Genomic DNA, 20,170 nt, shown 5'->3' with positions numbered 1-20,170 from the left:
CTCAGAATGTGAACCTGTTTGGAAACGGTCTTTGCAGAGATAATTTTTTTTCTTCTTTTTTTTTCCCGGAGATAATTATTAAGAAGAGGTCAGTAGGCTAGTCCTAATCTGTCCTCATAATAAGAGAGATGACGTGGAGACACAGAGACACAGGGACACCGGGGACAGCATATGAAGATGCAGGCAGAGATGGCAGAGATGCCGCCCTAAGTCAAGAAGTGCCTGAGGCCATGGGAATCGGAGGGTTGGGGGTGGGGAGGGGACAAGGAAGGCTCCACCCACGGGGGCTCTGGGGAGGGCATGCCCTGCCAGGACCTGGATTTTGGACCTCTAGCCTCCAGAGCTGTGAGAGAACAAGTATGTCACTTCAAGCCACTCAGTTTGTGCTACCTTGTTATGGCAGCTCTAGAAAACTGATAAACATTTCACACATCAATGGGTATTTCCAAAAGCTCATAGAATGGAACAGAAAGGTATTTATTTTAGCACAAAAAAATTTTTTTTGAAATCCACAAAGTTTGTTCATAATATGCATTTTTCATGAACTTTCTGGAGAGCCCTTGTTTGAATGGGCTTCAACATTTTTACACCAAGAAATATTTATTTTTAAATCCCATTTTGTGTAAATGTTTTGAAATACACTCCTATTTTGCCAGCCTGCTCAGTGTGTCTTCTATTTCTACATATCTAACATAGCAGGCCTCATGGCTCCTGTGCCTGATGCCTGGGGCCTCAGCCCACTTACGAGCCGTGTCCACTTCTCCAGGCCATGAGGTCCTACCACATGTGGTCACAGGCTTTGATAACAGGCACATAGGCTAAACTTGGACTTGGTATTTCCTACAATTTATCATATTCATATGTTCACCGTGAAATCATACCTGTTTCTTGGGCACTAGTGAAGAACTGGGGAGCCCTGAGCCTGTGAGTCTGTGTAAGCAAAGTGACACAAGTGTGACGCTAGTGTCCTAGATACAACATGCCCTCCCTGGGAGAGGTTGGCCAGGGATAGCTGCACAGTGGCAATGGTGACCAGTGACTGCATCTCTGGGCCCTGGCTTGCTTCCTGCCCTGTTTCGGGCCTTTGCACAGGCTGTTCCCTCTTCTGGGGGCTCTTCCCACTTGATCTCCCACTTTGTGCCTCAGCCTAAGTGCCACCTTCTGAATTCCGAGAGCACTATTGTCCCCGTGTCCCATAAATATCCTCCCCAGCCCATTCTTTCCTTCTGTCATAGCATCCGTTATGATGTTTTGCTATTTTACTCTGCTCCTTTTTTTTTTTTTTTTTTTTTTGACAGGCAGAGTGGACAGTGAGAGAGAGAGACAGAGAGAAAGGTCTTCCTTTGCCGTTGGTTCACCCTCCAAGGGCCGCCGCGGCCAGCACGCTGCGGCTGGCGCACCACACTGATCCGAAGGCAGGAGCCAGGTACTTATCCTGGTCTCCCATGGGGTGCAGGGCCCAAGCACCTGGGCCATCCTCCTCTGCACTCCCTGGCCACAGCAGAGAGCTGGCCTGGAAGAGGGGCAACCGGGACAGAATCCGGCGCCCCAACCGGGACTAGAACCCGGTGTGCCGGCGCCGCAAGGCGGAGGATTAGCCTAGTGAGCCGCGGCGCCGGCTACTCTGCTCCTTTGTCATTGAGCTTTTTGAGTGACAGCTATTCCCACTTTCTCCCCAGTGCAATCCTGACACTGAGCACCAGATCCCAACATGTATCGAGAGGTCAGAACTCCCCCAGGATGCATTCCTACTAGCAAAAGGCCCAGTGACATGCAGACAAACACTCGGGACACCACCAAAGGCATTTTCACTGTCTTAGCCACTTTCCAACTTCCATCCCATGGGCCCAGAGCCTGAGGTCCTGCTCCTTGGGCTACTCCTCACCGCCTCTTTCATGGCCTTCATCCTCAACTGCACTGTCTGCCCTCCACAGGTCACCACCATAGACATCCAGCTCTTGAGAACAATCAATGCTTCTTCATGAAGCTCTCGCACGCATTACCAAAGATCTAAATGCATCCATGCCTAAGAGACTACAGACAGGGGTCCATGAACACCAGGCGACACAGAGAAACTTAGGTGATGGCGGTGGCCTCCTCACTGTCTCCCCACTTCAACCCTGGCCTCTACAGTGTATTTTCCACTCTGCAGCCTGAAGCATTCGTTGAAATGGAAGTTGGCCCACATGAATCTGCTGTTCAAAGCCAATCGTAGAAAACCTTGGACATTATTGTGCCTTCTTTAAGCCCCAGATAACCTTTCCCATTTATCTCCTGTGCCCACCACACTGATCCTTTGGTGCCTCTGAACCTGCCAGGTGCTCTTCTGCAGTGTGGTCTCTGCCAGGGACACTTCTCCCCAGGTAAATGCATGAGTGTGTCCTTATCTCTTTCATCTTAGTTCCAATGTCATCTTCTTTATTTCTCCACTCTGGCTCTTTACCTTTTTTTTTTTTTTAAGATTGATTTATTTATTTATAAGGCAGTATTGGAGACAGAGAGAGAGAGAGAGAGACAGAACTTCCATCCACTAGTTCATTCCCCAAATGGCTTTAATGGTCAGGACTGGGCCAGGCCGAAGCCAGGAGCCTGAAACTTCCTCTGGGTCTCCCACATGGGTGCAGAGACCCAAGCCCTTGAGCCATCCTCTGCTGCTTTCCGAGGCGCATTAGCAGGGAAATAGATTAGAAGTGGAGCAGCTAGGACTTGAACCAGTGCCCACATGAAATGCTGAAACTGCCTACCACAGTTTAACCCGCTGTGCCACGGTGCCAGACGTCCACCTTACCTTTTTAATTGAACTGTTTACTGTAAAATAATTATAGATTCACATGCAATTATAAGAACAGAGAGTCTCTGTGTGTTTTACCCAGTTTCTCCCAAAAAGCACAACCTGGAAACTGATGTTGACTTAGCCAAAAAAAAACAAAATAACATTTCTATAACCCCAAAGACCTCTCACGTTGCCTATTTATAGCCACTTCCCTCCTTTCCCACTTCCTCCATGACCCATGATCGCCTCCCTCTGTTCTGTTTTATGATTTTGTCATTTAAACAATGTGATATAAATGGGCCCATGTAGTAACCTTTGGACATTTAATATTTTCAATCAGGATAATCCTCAGAAGATTCATCAGGCTGTTGTATGTACCAATAGCTTATTGTTTCTTATTGCCAAGTAGTATTCCAAAGCATGGATGTACCACAATGTGTTTAGCCATTCTCTCATTGAAAGAAAGCTAGGTTGTTTCCAGTTTGGGGCTGTTATAAACAGAGAGGCTATGAAAATCCATGTGGGGGGCTGATGCTGTGGTATAGTGGGTAAAGCCGCCACCTGCAGTGCCTGCATCCCATATGGCAGCTGGTTTGAGACCTGGCTGCTCCACTTCTGATCCAGCTCTCAGGTATGGCCTGGAAAAGCAGTAGAAGATGGCCCAAGTCCTTGGGCCCCTGCACCTGCATGGGAGACTCAGAAGAAGCTCCTGGGTCCTGGCTTCAGATCGGCGCAGTTCCGGCCATTGCGGCCAACCGGGGAGTGAATCATCGGATGGAAGACCTCTCTCTCTCTCTGCCTCTCCTTCTCTCTCTGTGTAACTCTGACTTTCAAATAAATAAATAAATCTTAAAAAAAAAAAAAAAAAAAAAAAAAAAAAAGATGGCCAGCGCTGCAGCTCACTAGGCTAATCCTCCGCCTGCGGCACTGGCACTCCGGGTTCTAGTCCCGGTCGCGGGGCGCTGGATTCTGTCCCGGTTGCTCCTCTTCCAGTCCAGCTCTCTGCTATGGCCCAGGAGTGCAGTGGAGGATGGCCCAAGTCCTTGGGCCCTGCACCCGCATGGGAGACCAGGAGGAAGTACCTGGCTCCTAGCTTCATGATCAGCGCGATGTGCCAGTCACAGTGGCCACTGGAGGGTGAACCAATGGCAAAGGAAGACCTTTCTCTCTCCCTCTCTCACTGTCCACTCTGCCTGTCAAAAAAAAGAAAGAAAGAAAATCCATGTGGAGGTTTTCAGGTGAACGCACGTTTTCTTTTCTCTGGGGCAAATGGCTGAGAGTACAGCCGCTGGGTCACCCATTAACTGCATGTTAACTTTTTAAACAAAGCTCTGGCCATTTTATTTTGAACAGTAACCTCCATGCCTCCTGCCCCCCGCCCCAAACATCAGACACCGTTTTACCTTACTTCCCTTTCCCGGGCACTCAGGCAGACACCAGCCCTGCCCAGCACCCTCCAACAGGGGAGCACCTCCTGGGGTCACCAGGACACACCAAGGCCAGCATGCCCACAGGCCGAGCAATGTACTGATGTCGACCAGACGGAGCCTGGGCACGACTCCCCAGACGAAGCAGCGTGCTGGGTTTAAAGAAAATCACATCAAGTTCAAAAGCCAAATCAGCGCTACCCCTGAATTGTACTGTGACTGCGGCAAAGTTTTTAACTCAGAAACTTTCCTGATTTACGAGCTGACCAAGCAGAGCTGCAGTCCAAGCAGAACTCGGTCTCCCCATCGGAGCTGCCAGGCACCCGCCAGTCCCAGGGGAGGGAGTCGTTTTACGAATGAGCAAAAAGGATTCTAGTTAGAAACGTTTCAAGAGGCCCGCAGGCAGGAGAATTAAGACAGGACTGTATTTCATGCTGAACAGTGCAAACCAAATAAACAAAGCTCCCTGTCATGGCCACGGGCCAGCTCAGCTGTGTGAGTCGATGGCAAAAGCATTCCTGAGCTCTGTGGAAGCCCCTGGAAGGAATCCAGAAGCTTATGCACTTGGGCTGCCTGGGGGGTGGTTGTTACAATTACCATAAATTCATTTATTTCTTAAGATATTGGTTTCTCTCCCTTTGAGCCTTTGCTTGACGTTTGTACTCCTTGGGTGAATACTGGAAGAAATTGTATTGTAAGATAATGTTTTGGCCGGACTTAAAATGGAAATGTTTATAACATTCCCACCAACACCAGATGATGTCAGTGTCACTATGGTGCTGCTTTTTCAGAAACACGTTAGACGGAGAAAAAAAAAAAAACTTGACCAATGGCCTAAAATGAGTCCAGGCTCCAAGCGGCTTTTTCCCCACAAACACCCTTCTTGTCTGTGACGTGGGCCTGCCGTGGAGCCCGTGGGGACTGAGCATCATTTGGTGTGGTGGCTGTCGGGAGTTCGGCAGCTCTGAATGTTGGGGACTGCCAGGTCCCAGCCTCTGACAGGGAAAGCAAAGACTGGCAAGGTGGCTGGGGTATCGCTGTGGACAGTGTCTGGGACCCATCCCTGCCTGGCAATTGTGGGATTTGAAGACCAAAGTGCTTTATTTAACTCCTGTGGCTCCTGATCCCAACTTTTCTTCTCTACTCTTCTATCTCGCACTTTATCCTTCCATTTCTTCTTTCTCCTCCTATCCTAAGCTAAACGAACTAAGTTAATTAGGCCTCACCCCAGAAACACCAGCCTCCATAATGCAGGGAGAGCAGCCGGCTAAGTGCAGTAAACTGCTGTGCTCCGCAGACAGCCAGATTCCTAACCCTAAGGCCCTGAGCCCCAGGCAACGGAGGCGAAGGTGTCTTAGCCCAAGGAGTGGCCAATGCTAAGGTGCAGCTCTGAGTCCTTCTCCAAGCCACGCCCAACTTTCCCCTACCCAGATCCACCCCATACCAGGAGCTACCTGGGCTCTATCCTGGCAACCTTGGGCTTCCCCCACACTGGGAACTACAGTGGACAAGCACTATTAACTCCTCGCCATGTCCTGGGGTGGAGTGTCAGGGTCTGAGGAAGAAAGTCCCATGGAGTGGTTTCAGTGCAGTCTCTGGGGAAGATTATCAGCTTGTGAGAGAAAAAGCCGAAGCTACTTCCAAGGAGTTTTCAAAGACTAAACTGTAATTACATAGTGAGCAGTGCACGCCATGGATGGGGGCGGGGGGGAGGCAGGTGCCTTCTCGGGCCCATAGCCTCAAGTCAAGGAACCACAATGGGCCCCGCTGTCCTCAGAACACACCAGAGGCTGTAAAACCTGGATTCGTGAGCCAGGCCAAACTGCATCAGGCTCACGGTGGCTCCTGTACTAGGTCTGTTCAGGCTACTGTAACAAAACATCGCCCACAGGGTGCCTGAAACAGCAGAAATGCATTTTTCCCCATTTCTGGAGGCAGAAACATCCAAGATGAAGGATCTGGCAGGTTTGGGTTCTCGTGCGGGCTCTCTTCCTGACTTGCAGATGCTGTCTTCTCCTCATGCCCTCACCTGATTTTCCTTGGTGCCTGTTCATGGGAGGAGGGGGGAGAAGTGCAAGGAGAGAGTATTGTCTGGTGTCTCTTCTAAGGACACTAATCCTATCAGACCAGCACCCACTTTTATGACCTTATTTAGCCTTAATCACCCCTTATAGGCCCTATCTCCAAATACAGTCACATCAGGGGTTAGAGCTCCAACATACGAATTTGGAGGGAACACAAAACCCCAGGAGATGGTATTCCATTTCCCTGTTGGAAGAAGGCCAGGGATGCCTCAGGCATCAGTCTGGTTAGGAACTGCCCATGAAGCATGTTGAGCGATGGTCTACAGCTCTGGGTGGGATCAGGAGCCATAAAGGAGTCAGAGCACCTGGAGTGCCCTGCCCTTGCAGAAGCTCAGTTGAGAATGTGGGAAGTTACATTACGTAAGTTCCTTCCAAATCAAGCTGATATGCAAATGCAGGAGCAGTCTGCTGGCCCTCGGTCTTGAGGACTGGACAGGAAGGAGAGGTGGACCACTGGGTACTGTCAACAGCCCATGGGCCTCCACGTGAGAAGACTAGGCCACTTCCTTTACCCATGCAATGGTGGTAATACAGTGCCTGTTGTGCAGCCCATAGGGTTGTGGCACCTGCATGAGACCCCGTGCATGGAGCCCTGAGAAGCAGAGGGAGAAGTCTCAGGAGGCAGAGACAATGAGGAGACTGGTCTCCTCATCTTGTCATGGCACCATGGGAAGCCTGCCCCTGGCTTGGCAGCCTCTGCTGCCATATTTCTAGCAGCATGACCCCTGACTTCTGTTCATACAGCTACACCCTGAAAGAGCCACCGCATGTTTGGTCACCAAAACTGGAGGCTGCTGCCCCTGCTGCAGCAGAACAAAGAGCAAATCCGAACGTCGCCCAGAAGTGCAGGGCAGCTTAGACTTAGCAGCTGTCATGGGTCAGAGAGGGAGCCACCTGCCTCAGGAAAGAGGGCATGGGGGTGGGAGGGTATACTGAAAGCAAAGGCTGTGACCAGGACTCATTCCCGCAGTTGGCCATGACCCTAGGAGGCTGGAGACATGTCCCAAAGTGATGGGAAGATCCAGTGCCTTGGGTTTCACTGTTCCCAAGGGACTATACAGCCCTGGCCTAGAGCAATGCCCCTAAATGCAAAGGGACAGGAGTTGGGGTGTCTATTGCAATGCCAGAGAGGCTGTGGGAGCTATGGGGCCGGGACAGTAATACATGCTGTGGTGGGTATCAGAGCAGCAGGTCCCTAGGGCTCACAGTAAGAGGGGGCGGGGTAACACTGATCCCTCTCTCCTGCTCCTATGAGAGAGATAACCTAAGAAATCTAAACAGAGATTTGGGACCTGTACTCTCGTAAGGATGCCACCCTCTGAGCCAGCTCTCCCAGCCATGGGGCCAGATGTCTGCTTGCTTCCGGGCAGGAGGCACCAAGAGGATGCAGGTTTGGAAAGGATCATGAAAGTTCAAAAGAAGATAAACATTATGGAGCTAGATGCTGAAAGCAGGTGTCAGGAGGCTCTTAGGTGGTGTCGGCAGCCCTAACTTGACTTACATGAAGTACACGATCTCCGCGGTTACCTGATCTGGTCACGGAATCTGCTGTTCTCAATAGGATAATATTTGGAAATGTGCATTTCGTCCATTAAGCAGGTAGTTGTGCAGACCTCAGGCTGTGCCAGGAAGGCTTGGCGCTAGAGATGCATCAGTGAGCAAACCAGGCAGAGTCCCCACCCTGTGGAACTTGTACTTAAGTGGGAGGAGACAGACAATGAGCCACCAAGCGAGTGAAGAAGTAAAATAAAAATTAAAAATAAAGCCAGGAGGTTGACTACAGGTGGAAAAAGAGAAAGAAGAACAGCGGCAGGGCAGGTAGCGCAGGTTACAGTTGTAAAAGAAGGGCAGGAGTGAGGCAAGGGTAAGAGGCTTCCAAGCAGGGACAAGAGCCAGTACAAAGACCCTGCGGCAGGTAAGTGCAGCTCATGGAGAAAGTTTTCCCAGGGCCAACAAGGACGGTGGAAAGAGGGTGGATGCCCACACGGAGCTGTCCATCAGGATCTTCCTCCTTGTGATATTCAGGGAGTCCACTTGCCCCCTGGTTGCACAAGCCCTGGGCCTGTTCACGTGCATGTGGCCATCGCCATGTGGAGACAGGCTCTATCACATGGGCACAGCCCATAGTCCGTTCTGGTTCATGCTCTACCTCCAGCTACTCTCCTTGGAGAAATGTCTCCCTGGCCCAGGCCAGCCCCTAGAAGTGTATGCTTCAGAGTCTAGAAAATGAACTTCCCTGGACCCTCTGGCCCCTACAGGGCATTAGACTTGATGACTGCTTAGAGCCTTTCAAGACTCTAAGGGATTCTAAGGGAAATCGGTCAAAACAGAATGCAGCCCTCACTGCACTGGGATCGTCTAAGGGACACATTTTATCTTTCTGCAAACTGCAAAGTCCTACTTACCAGAAGGTAGAATATAAACATGTTTAGATCGCTCTGTGGGATGCTCTCTGACACAGACAAGCAAAGGAGATATAGGATTATGTATGCACTGACTCTGAGAGACACCATGAAACAGAGTTGCTTACAAAAGCCCATGCTTTCAGCTGGTTTTTGTTATTTGACTTGTGTTTAAAAAAGCAAAAGGAAGGCTGCATCTCTCTGCCCCAAGGAAAGCGACATTCAATAAAGCTCATTACTAATTGCAAGAGGCTATCTGAGACCAGCATCGTGGCACAGCACGCTAAGTTGCTGCTTGCCACACCAGCATCCCATATGAGAGAGCCAGTTCAAGTCCCAGTTCTTTGCTAATGCACCTGGGAAGGCAGCAGAAGGTGGCCCAGGTACTCCAGCCCCTGCCACCCACGTGGGAGACCCAGAAGGAGTTCCTGGCTCTTGGCTTTGGCCTGGTCCAGCTCTGGATGTTGCAGCCACCTGGGAAGTGAACCAGTGGATGGAAGATCTCCCCCACCTCCAACCCTGCTTTTCACATTCATTGATTAGTTTTAAAAAGAGGCTATCTTCTCTCAACAAGTTTTCCTCCCTACTCTTCTGCACCATTAGCAAACCCCTGCAGTACCCCTCATCCGCATCTTCTGTTCCGTGGCTTCACCCCTGCACGCAGGCTCCCTGCAAGCAGATGGTCATCTCGGAGAAGCAGCAGGACATCACAAATCTCTGCAGGGCTGCCCGGTGGCACCAAGGAGCGACACACACAGGTTCTCCACAAACCTGCTGGGCTCACTGGAAACGCTTTCTGAGATTCCTGCAGAACAGCTCAGTGCTGCATCACCTCCAGGGCTGAGAAAAAGGTTCAGGCCTCGCTGAAAACAATGTTCAAGTCCCACAGCCAAGCTGAACGGACTCAAATTCTTTACGTGGTATTTGCCCTGACATGTAGCCATGCTGTAAAAGCAAACACCACCAAGAGCTCGGGTGCTGGAAAGGGCTGAGTCCTATTCTTGCACACACTCTTGTTCATCAGGGCCAGCTGGGGGCTCCCTGCTTTGTTCTGCATTGCCCACATTCAGGAGTGCAGGCTGACAGAACCTCCCCCACACAACGGTACTGTAACAGCTACTCGAACAAATCACTGCAAATTTAAGTGGCTTAAAATGACACACATTGGGGCCAGTGGTGTGGCATAGCAGGTAAAGATGCAGCCTGCAGTGCCAGCATCCCACATGGGCGCTGGTTCGAGTCCTGACTGCTCCACTTCCGATCCAGCTCTCTGCCGTGGCCTGGGAAAGCAGTAGAAGATAGTCCAAGTTCTTGAGCCCCTGCATCCATGTAGAAGGCCTGGAGAAGGCTCTTGGAGCCTGGCTTCTGACTGGCCCAGCTTCGGCCGTTGCAGCCATTTAGGTAGTGAACCAGCAGATGGAAGACCTCTCTCTCTCTCTCTCTCTCTCTCTGCCTCTCTGCAACTTTCCTTTCAAATAAAATAAAAAAATCTTTAAAAAAACACACATTTATTATCTTAGAGTCCTAGAGGTCAGAGAGGAAATGGGTCTCGTTGGGCTGAAGCCAAGGTGTCCGCAGGACTGCCTTCTTTCTGGAGCCTCCAGGGGAGAGTCCATTTCTTTGCCCTTTCCACCTGCTAGAAATCGTCTGCTTTCCTTTTCTCACGGCCCCTTTCTCCATCTTCAGGGCCAGCAATGTAGCATCTTCAAATCTCTCTCTCTCTCTCTCTCTCTCTCTCTCTCTCTCTCTCTCACACACACACACACACACACACACACACACCCCTCTGCTTTCAATGGCACATCTTCTCTCGATCCTTCTGGCTCCCTCTTATTAAGACCATGTGATGATAGGGGATCCACTTGGGTAGCCCAGGATAGTCTCTCTATCTCAAAATCCTTGACTTAGCCACAACTACAACCTGCTTTTTGCCAGGTAAGGTAACACTTTCAAAGGTTCCAGGGATTAAGATGGGGGAATGAGTATTTTTTTTAATATTTATGTATTTATTTGAAAGTCAGAGTAACATTGAGAGAGAGAGAGAGAGAGAGAGAGATCTTCCATCTGCTGGTTCACTCCCCAAGTGGCCACAAAGGCCAGGGCTGAGGCAGGCCAAAGCCACGAGCTTCCTCCAGGTCTGCCACATGGGTGCAGGAGCCCATGCACTTGGGTCATCTGCTGCTGCTTTTCCTAGGCCATTAGCAGAGAGCTGGATTGGAAGTAGAGCAGACGGGACACCAACAGGTACCCATATGGAATGCCAGCACTGTAGGCAGCAGCTTTACCCACTACACCACAACACCCACCCCGAGGGTACCAGTACTAAGCTTCCCACACAGAGGGAAGTGATAGTGCCCAACCACATGCAAGGCTTAAGTACTCTGCCCAGAAGGAGCACACCTCATGCCCCTCGTATTGCATTGGCAGATCAAGTCTTGTGCCACATCTAACCCTGATTAGACAGCAAGAACAATGCTTTCATGTATACAGAATGAGAAGAATAAGAATAAACACCTTGAATTCCACTTCAAGATTAGGATGAAGAAGAATGCAAAAGGCCTTCATTACCATGATAACAAAATAAATCTTGGAAATAAAAAATAATACTTTCCTGGGGCTGGTACTGTGGCACAGTAGATTATGTGGCTGCTTGTGATGCTGGCTTCAGAACACTGGTTCAAGTCCCAGCTGTTCCATTTCTGAGCCAGCATTCCTACTATTGCACCAGAGAGGCAGCCCAAGACTGCCTAGGTACTCGGGCCCCTGCCACCCATATGAGGGATCAAGATGGAGTTCCTGGCTGGCGCTGCAGCTCACTAGGCTAATCCTCTGCCTGCGGCACCGGCACACCGGGTTCTAGTCCCGGGGTGCTGGATTCTGTCCCGGTTGCCCCTCTTCCAGTCCAGCTCTCTGCTGTGGCCCGGGAGTATAGTGGAGGATGGCCCAAGTGCTTGGGCCCTGCACCCCATGGGAGACCAGGAGAAGCACCTGGCTCCTGGCTTTGGATCAGCGCAGTGCGCTGGCCACAGCGCGCCAGTCACAGCAGCCATTGGGGTGGGGGTGAACCAACGGAAAAGGAAGACCTTTCTCTCTGTTTCTCTCTCTCACTATCCACTTTGCCTGTCAAAAAAAAAAAAAAAAAAAAAAAAAAAGATGGAGTTCCTGCCTCCTGGTTTTGGCTGTCGTGCCCATAGGGGAGTGAACCAGCCAATGGAAGATGTATCTCTCTCTCTTTCTCTCTGCCTTTCAAATAAATAAACCTTTTTAAAAAAATTATACTTTTCCATTTAGTGAATGAACAGTAGGTGCATGAAAGCCCTGATTAACTGAATTCCAGGTAGGGACAAGCCCTTCATGGTTGAGTCAAAAGCACCAGTCAGATAAAGCTCCAGGTCTGGTGTAGGTAGACAGAAGAGCAGGTTTACTAAAGAGGAAGATTATGTGAATAGGAGGCACCCAAGCTTTTAATGACAGGTTATGATTAAGAAAAAGAAGATAAACTTAAACCTACAGATCCAAGAAGCTGAGCAAGTCATAAGCAGAATAAATAAGGAAACACTTTTCTCCTCAAAAATGCCTTGCAAAAATTAAGATAAAATAAGGAATCTTGGGATAAACAACAAGCAAGAGTTATCTCTAACAGATTCACACTATAAGAAGTGCTAAAGAAAATCCTTAAGGCTGATAGAAAATGGTATCAGACTGAGCAAGTTAAGAAGAAAGAAAACACAAATTTCAAAAAGCAAGAATAAAAGGTGGTTGTCATTACTGATCCTACGGATCCAGAAAGATTAAATAAAGAATTTTTTAAAGATTTATTTATTTTACTTGAAAGTCAGAGTTATACAGAGAAAGGAGAGGAGAGGCAGAGAGAGAGAGAGAGAGAGAGAGAGAGAGAGAGAGAGAGAAAGGTCTTCCATCTGATGATTCACTCCCCAGTTGGCGGCAACGGCCGGAACTGCACCGATCTGAAGCCAGGAGCTTCTTCCGGGTCTCCCACGTGGGTACAGGGCCCAAGGACCTGGGCCATCCTCTATTGCTATCCCAGGCATAGCAGAGAGCTGGATGGGAAGCGGAGCTGCTGGGACTTGAACTGGCGCCCATATGGGATACCAGCTCTTCAGGCCAGGGTGTTAACTCCCTGTGCCACAGTGCCGGCCCCTAAATAAAGAATTTTTGAGCAACTTCAAGCTAAAAACTATAGACAGCTTAAATCATTTGGGCACATTCCCTCTGTTGTGATTTTTATTGTTACGGTTTCTTTCCAATTTGATCTTGAAGTCTCTTTCTTGAAAGTGCCCATAAGCCAACATAGCCTTTCTCTAGAAAAGCACGGATGAGGGGAAAGTTAGGTTCTACTGTTTGTGTCAGGTGAGGCACAGTGAGGAAGTGAAACCAAAATGAATGAAATGGAAGGAATTTATTTCTTATAGGTCCTGGAGCTGTGCTGACAGGAGGCTGACAGGAAGTCAAGAAGTAGCAGATTGTTCAACTAGCAAGTTGAGACACACACACACACACACACACACACACGAGAGAGAGAGAGAGAGAGAGAGAGAGAGAGAGATTATGGAATTATTCCTTTACTAAGGTCCATGGGTGTTAGCTTTTAGCTTTGGGATCTCATGGGGGCTGTGGGTTGGTCAGTTTACAGAAACCAGATGTGGGGGCCAGAGTTGCGGTATGGCAGGTTAAGCTACCATTTGCAATGCCGGTATCTCATAGGAGTGCTGTTTGGATCCTGGCCGCTCCACTTCTGATCCAGCTCTCCGCAGAAGATGGTCAGAAAGCTTGGGACCCTGTCACCCACGTGGGAGATCTGGATGGAGTTCCTGGCTCCTGCCTTCAGCCTTGCCTAGCACCGGCTATTGTGGTCATTTAGTGAATGAACCAGCAGATAGAAGATCTCTCTCTATCTATCCCCCCTCTCTCTGTAACTCCGCTTTTCAAATAAGTAAATAAATAAATCTTTAAAAAAGAAGAAAAGAAACCACATGTGAAGGTGAGAGCTTACTAACATGCCTTGAGTAACCATTAGGTTTCATCACAGTCACAGCTGTGGGTTGTGTTGCATTTTAGATATGTGGGGTCAGGAACAAGTGGGTTATGTCACAAACAACCACATACAGCACAGAACTAAAGGTAAAGTGATGGAGTATGACAACACTCATGTCAGGCCTAAAAGTGGATTAGCATCTACATTACCATTCATTAATTCATCAGTTAATGTACTTATATTACATTAGAATCTAATGGGTAGCAGCTACATTAATAACAACTTGAAAACACAACTGATCAAAACTGACATAGGAAGAAATAGAAAATCTGAAGATCTCTATGTTAATTTTAAAAAACTAAATGTGCAGGGCCAGCATTGTGGCGCAGCTGGCTAAGGGCCACCTGTGACACCAGATCCCATACTGCAGCACTGGTTCAAGGCCCAGCTTCACCACTTCCAATCCAGTTCCCTGCTAATGTGCCTGAGAAAGCAGTGGAAGATGGTCCAAGTATTTGGACCCCTGTCACCTGTGTGGGAGACCCAGATGAAGCTCCTTGCTCATGGCTCCTGGCTTCAACCTGACCCAGTCCTGATCACTGTGGCCATTTGGGGAGTGACTCAGCAGATGGAAGATATGCCTCTCCCTGTCTCTCCCCTTCCCCAACAACAATTTCACTCTGCCTTTCAAATAAGTAAAATAAATCTTTTTTAAAAATTGAATTTGCAGCTCCTGGCAGAGAAAACTTCGGTTATGGATGGTTACACATAAATTCTACCAAACTGGCAATGAAGATTTTATACCAATTGTACATAAACTTTCAGAGAATAGAAGAGGAGAAAAGTACTTCTCAATTTAAAAAATTTTTGGTCAGCACAAGTATAATACCAAAACCAGACAAAGATATTACAAGAAAAGAAAACCACAGACCAATATCCCTCATGAATATAGACACAAAAATTCTTTAAAAAATATTAGCAAATTGAACCCAGCATTTTTTAAAAAAGGATAACACAACATGACCAAGTAGAGTTTATACCAGGAATGTAAGGTTGTTTTATTATCTCCAGATCTATCAATCAACCTAATTCATCACATTATTACAACAAAACACAAAAATACAACCATCTCAATAGTTGCACCTGACAAAATTTAATACTTCTTCATGATACAGGTTCTTAGCACACTGAGAATAGATGGGAAGTTCCTCAGCATGATAAGGGACATTTCAAGAGACCTAGAGGTAATAGAATACATAATAAATACGAAGTTTTTACCTTAAGATGGAGAACAAAGCAAGGATGTCCACTCTCACCACTTTTATTCAACAATGTCATGGAGAACTACACCCACTGGAATACCAGGGTAATAAAATGAAATAATAGGCCTAAAAAGAGGAAAAAAGAATCAAAACTTTCTAGAAATAATGAATTTTACCAAGTTGATATATAAATATCATTTGTATTTCTATGTTCTAGCAACAAACAACAGAAAAATTAAATTTAAAAAATACCATTTGACCACAGAGGGTCATATTGAGGGAATACTTTGGAGTGTCACAATTGCTTTATTGTGATGGTTACGCATGCTTTGAAAATTAAATTAAGAAAACAATTGCATTACAGTAGTATCAGAAAAACAAGAATATACTTAGGAATAAATTTAACCAACTAAAGAAAAGACTGGTACACTACAAATTACGAAACATTGCTGAAAGAAATGAAAGAAGATATAAATAAATAGAAGGACATGCCATTTTCCTGGATTGGGAAGCTTAATGTTGTTAATATGATAATACTATCAAAGCAACCTATAAATTCAAGGCAATTCTTATCAAAATGTCAATGGCACTTCTTATGGAAATGAAAAAACTCACTCAAAAATTCAAAGAAATTTTAAGGGTCTCTGAACAGCCAAAGTAAACTTGAAAGAACAAAGCTGGAGAGCTCGAGCACATACTTCCTGATTTCAAAACTTACTAAAAATCTACAGTAATCAAAACAGTGTGGTACTGGCACAAGAACAGATATAGACCAATGGAACAGATTAGTGAACTCAGAAATAAACTCTCACATATATGGTCAATTGACTTTTGACAACAGTTCAAAGACCATTTAATGGAGGGAGTATAACGCTATAATAAATATATTATTTATATATAATGGTACTGAAAAAAACAGGGTATCCATATGCAAAAGAATGAAGCAGGAACCTTACCTAATATCACATACAAAAATTAACTCAAAATGGATTAAAGATTGAAGCATAAGAGATAACACTAAGAAACTCTTAGTATAAAACATGAAGAAAGAACTGGGCATTTGGTTAAGATAATCGTGGCCCAAATGGGAATGCCTGGCTCCCTATTCCAGTTTCCTAATAATGTGCACCCTGGGAGGCAGCAGGTGATGGCTCAAGCACTTGGGTCCTGTTACCCATTTCCCAGTTTTGACCATATATCCCCAGCCACTGCAGGTATTTGGGTAGTCAACCAGGCAAAGGAAGCTCCCTCTGCCTGCCTTAAGTACATATATTTTTTAAAAAGGGATGCTATCAAGAGAGAGAAAGAATTACCTACAGTATGGGAGAAAATATTTGCAAATCAGACATCTGAAAAGGATCTAGTACCCAGCACATCTAAGAACTCACAATTCAACAACAAAAAGACAAACAATGTGATTCTAAAGTGGCCAAAGGACTGGGACAAACATCTCTCCAACAGAGATGCTCAAAGTCAACAAGCACATGAAAAGCTGTTCAATACATTAGTCATCAGAGAAAACCACAATGAGATACCACTTCAAACCCATTAGGATGGCTGCAATGAAAACAAAGCCAAAATAAACAAGTGCTGGTAAGTTTATTGGAAACTTCATACATTGCTGGTGGAATGTAAATTGGTATAGTTGTTGTGGAATACAGTCTGTTGGTTCCTGAAAAGATTAAACATAGAATTATATGACTCAGCCATTCCATTCCTAGAAATAGATTCAAAAGAAAGGAAAACAAGTATTCAAACCAAAACTGGTACACAAGTGTTTATAGAAGCACTATCTACAATAGCCAAATGGTGGAAGCAACCCAAGTGTCCACTGATGAACAAATAAATAAAAGGTGGTTTATCTATACAATGGAATATTATTTCACCATATAAAGGACTGAAGTACATAAACAATGCAGTATGCATAAACCTTGAAAACTCTATGCTCAGTAAAAGAAGTCTGATGCAAAGGTCACACATATGGTTCAATTTATATAAGATATCCAGACTAGGCAAGTGCATAAAAACAGAAGTTACACAGGAGGTTGCCAGGCTGAGAAAAGAAGGAAATGGAGACTAACAATGGATATGGGGTTTCTTTGTAGAGATGATGGAAATGACCTAAAATCAGACAGAGGTGATGATTGTACCGCCTTGGGAGAATACTAAAACCCACTAATCTGCATACTTTAAAATACTTATATAAAAAAAAAAGATGTATTTATTTATTTATTTGAAAGACAGAGTGACAGAGAGAAAAGGAGAGATTTTTCCATCTGCTGGTTTACTCCCTAAATGACTGCAACTGCTGGGGCTGAGCCAGGTTGAAGTCAGGAGCCCAGAACTCCATCCTGGTCTCCCATGTGGGTGGCAGGGACCCTAGCACTTGGACCATCTTCTGCTGCTTTCCCAGGCACATGAGCAGGGAGCTGGATCAGAAGTAGAACAGCTGGGAATAGAATTGACACTCCCTTTGGGATGCCAGCATTGAAGGTGGTACCTTGACCTACTGCGCCATGATGCTGGCCCCTAGCAGGCCTTTTATTTTATTAGGTTATATCTCAATTTTTCAAAAAAAATCTATGTAGCATAGAAATGTCTAACAAAATTTAATACTACTGCATGAAAATAACTTTTTAAAATGCCATTTATAATAGTAGCAAAAAAAACACAACTCCATGAAAAATATTTAGGAATAAATTTAATTAAGTATGTGTAAGATACTCACCGAAAACTAGAAAACACTGCTGAGAGAAACTACAGATTTAAATAAATAGGGAGACAGGTCAAGTTCATATATCAGAAGACTTAATACAAGTTAAGATATTCATTCTTCTCAAATTGAACTGTACAGTAACGCAATCCCAATCAAAATCCTAGTAGACTTTCTTTTTGGCAGAAAATAACAGCTTGGTTTTACCTTTTAGGTGGGGGGGGGAAAAAAAAACAAGACCTGGAATGGATAAGATAAAATATAAAGTTGAAGACTTATCTGATTTCAGCACTTCTCTAAGTCTATAGGAATTAGAGTACCACAGTATTAGCATAAAGAGAAGATCTTTAGAATAGCAAAGAGTACTAATAGACCCACATATAGATAATCAACTGATTTTCAAGGCAGGCACCAATGCAATTCATTGCGGGAAAGAGCCTTTTCAACTTGACCAACTTATGTAATATGTAAAAAAATAAGTCTTAACTCCTACCTCACATCAGATACAAAAGAATGAATTCAATGTAGAAAAGAAACCTAAACAGAAAAGGTAAAACTATAACTCTTCCAGAAGGGAGAACAGGGATAGGAATTTTGTGCTGTAGCTCTGATGCTACTTGGGGCCTTGAGATAATCTAGTATCAGAGTGCCTGTGTTGAAGGTCTGGTTTCGCTCTGATTCCAGCTTCCAGCTAATGCACACCCTGGGAGACAGCAGGTGACAGCTCAAGTAATTGGGTAGGTCGCTGACACTCACATGGGAGACCTCGAATTGAGTTTTCAGCTCCTGGCTTTGGCCTGGCCCAGCCCTAGCCATGGCAGGTATTTGAGGAGTAAACCAGATAGAAGATATCTCGCTATTCCTCTCTAAGCCTTTCAAATAAAAATGAAGAAGTAACTAAAAATAAACAAAGAGAGCATAAACAAATATCCTCATAACCCAAGACAGGCAAAGATTTCTTGGACAGGACATCAAAAATATTAACTGTGCAATTCTTAACAATGATCCTCAAAGGGCGTCAAGATTAAAATTGAGCTCATCAAAAGACATCATTTAGAGAATGAGCAGAATGAACAGCCTGTTTAAGTAACACGAGGCCACAACAGTGGACTGGCTTGTCACTCTCCTGCTCCAAAGGTTTAGATCATTTAGAAGACCTTTTCAACTTCTACCCATCTTTTCTCTCACTTAGATGGATTAATTGGCAGTTTGTGAGGGATGAAATGTGGCTCTGACCAATTCAAGAATTTTCCTGTCTAACAATGAAGCCTACATCTTTAATAACATTTCTGCAAATACCAACTGGCCATGGTTTTCTCTGCTCTCCGTTTAACATTCAAATGGTAGTCAGGTTCCAGGCACTAAAGGCATTAATGGCGATATTTTGAACGTCATGACAAAATTGACAATTCCAAAACTAGCTGTGTAGTAGTATCTAAGCTTGCTATTTTAGTCTGTGAATACCACAGACAGGGGGATGGGGTATTTTATCTTTATAAAGTAAGAATAGAGGTTATGGAGCTGGGAGCTGGAAGTCCAGGAGCATGGTACCTGTATCTGGTAAGGGTCGTTTGCTAGTGTGGAGTGCACCAGCAGATGGAAGATATTCTCTCTCTCTCTCTCTCTCTCTCTCTCTCTCTCTCTCTCTCTCTCCAGATACCTAAGGCAAAACAGGTCACCACATGGCAAGACAGAACAAGTCAGTCTGAGAGCACTCACTTTTATAATAAAGCTACTCCATCCATAACCTATTAATCTATTAACCCACAAATTAAATAATCCATTTATGAGAAGAGTCCTCATGACCCAACCACCTCTTAAAGGTCCCACTTCTTATACTTCACAACAGGGATTAAATTTCACCCTGAGTTTTGGTAGAGACAGCCAAACTAAGCATTTGCTCAATATCATTTTCCAGAATATTTCAAAGTGTGAATGTTAAAACACTTCATATCTATAGTACGTAACAAGGCACTTTTATGTGAAATATCATGTGAGTTCCATACAGGCAGGAATTATTATCTTTTTTTTTTTTTTTTTTTTTTTTGACAGGCAGAGTGGACAGTGAGAGAGAGAGACAGAGAGAAAGGTCTTCCTTTTTGTCATTGGTTCACCCTCCAATGGCTGCTGAGGTTGGCATGCTGCGGCCAGCGTACCACGCTGATCCGAAGCCAGGAGCCAGGTGCTTCTCCTGGTCTCCCAGCAGGTGCAGGGCCCAAGGACTTGGGCCATCCTCCACTGCCTTCCCGGGTCACAGCAGAGAGCTGGACTGGAAGAGGGGCAACCGGGACAGAATCCGGCACCCCAACCAGGACTAGAACCCAGTGTGCCAGCGCCACAGGTGGAGGATTAGCCTATTGAGCCGCGGCACCAGCCTATTATCTTCTTTTTAAGATGAGCACATCAACATTTCTGAGTATTCTTGTAACTGACCCTTGTTTACCTATTTATTATGTATTTAGCCTGGAATTCAAACTTAAGATGCTCAGACTCCAAATCTAGCCTTTCCCTCT

At 45.8% G+C, this 20,170-nt stretch overlaps 1 protein-coding gene across 5 annotated transcripts in view; it reads right to left on the bottom strand.

The window, feature by feature from the left end:
• The window catches only part of INO80C (INO80 complex subunit C), a 108,846-nt gene that overhangs the window by 38,110 nt on the left and 50,566 nt on the right, over positions 1-20,170 (bottom strand). The window contains exon 5 of one of the 5 annotated variants that reach the window (XR_016214588.1): positions 14,961-15,070. The exons of 3 other annotated variants lie outside the window; for them this stretch is intronic. Coding sequence is in view for 1 of the 2 variants with exons in the window: in XM_089305815.1 (XP_089161941.1) it covers positions 15,017-15,070 (54 nt within the window). In the remaining variant the exon portion in view is untranslated. Of the gene's footprint in view, positions 1-14,710; positions 15,071-20,170 lie in introns of those variants that run through there. One more of the 5 variants, XM_089305815.1, reaches the window with a different exon arrangement.

The sequence above is a fragment of the Oryctolagus cuniculus genome, chromosome 10, assembly GCF_051225735.1.
Source record: "Oryctolagus cuniculus isolate XC-2025 breed Fujian yellow rabbit chromosome 10, ASM5122573v1, whole genome shotgun sequence".
NCBI classification, from domain to species: Eukaryota; Metazoa; Chordata; class Mammalia; order Lagomorpha; family Leporidae; genus Oryctolagus; species Oryctolagus cuniculus.
Note: the sequence above shows the minus strand (reverse complement) of the source record. Positions and strands in the feature narration are given on the sequence as shown.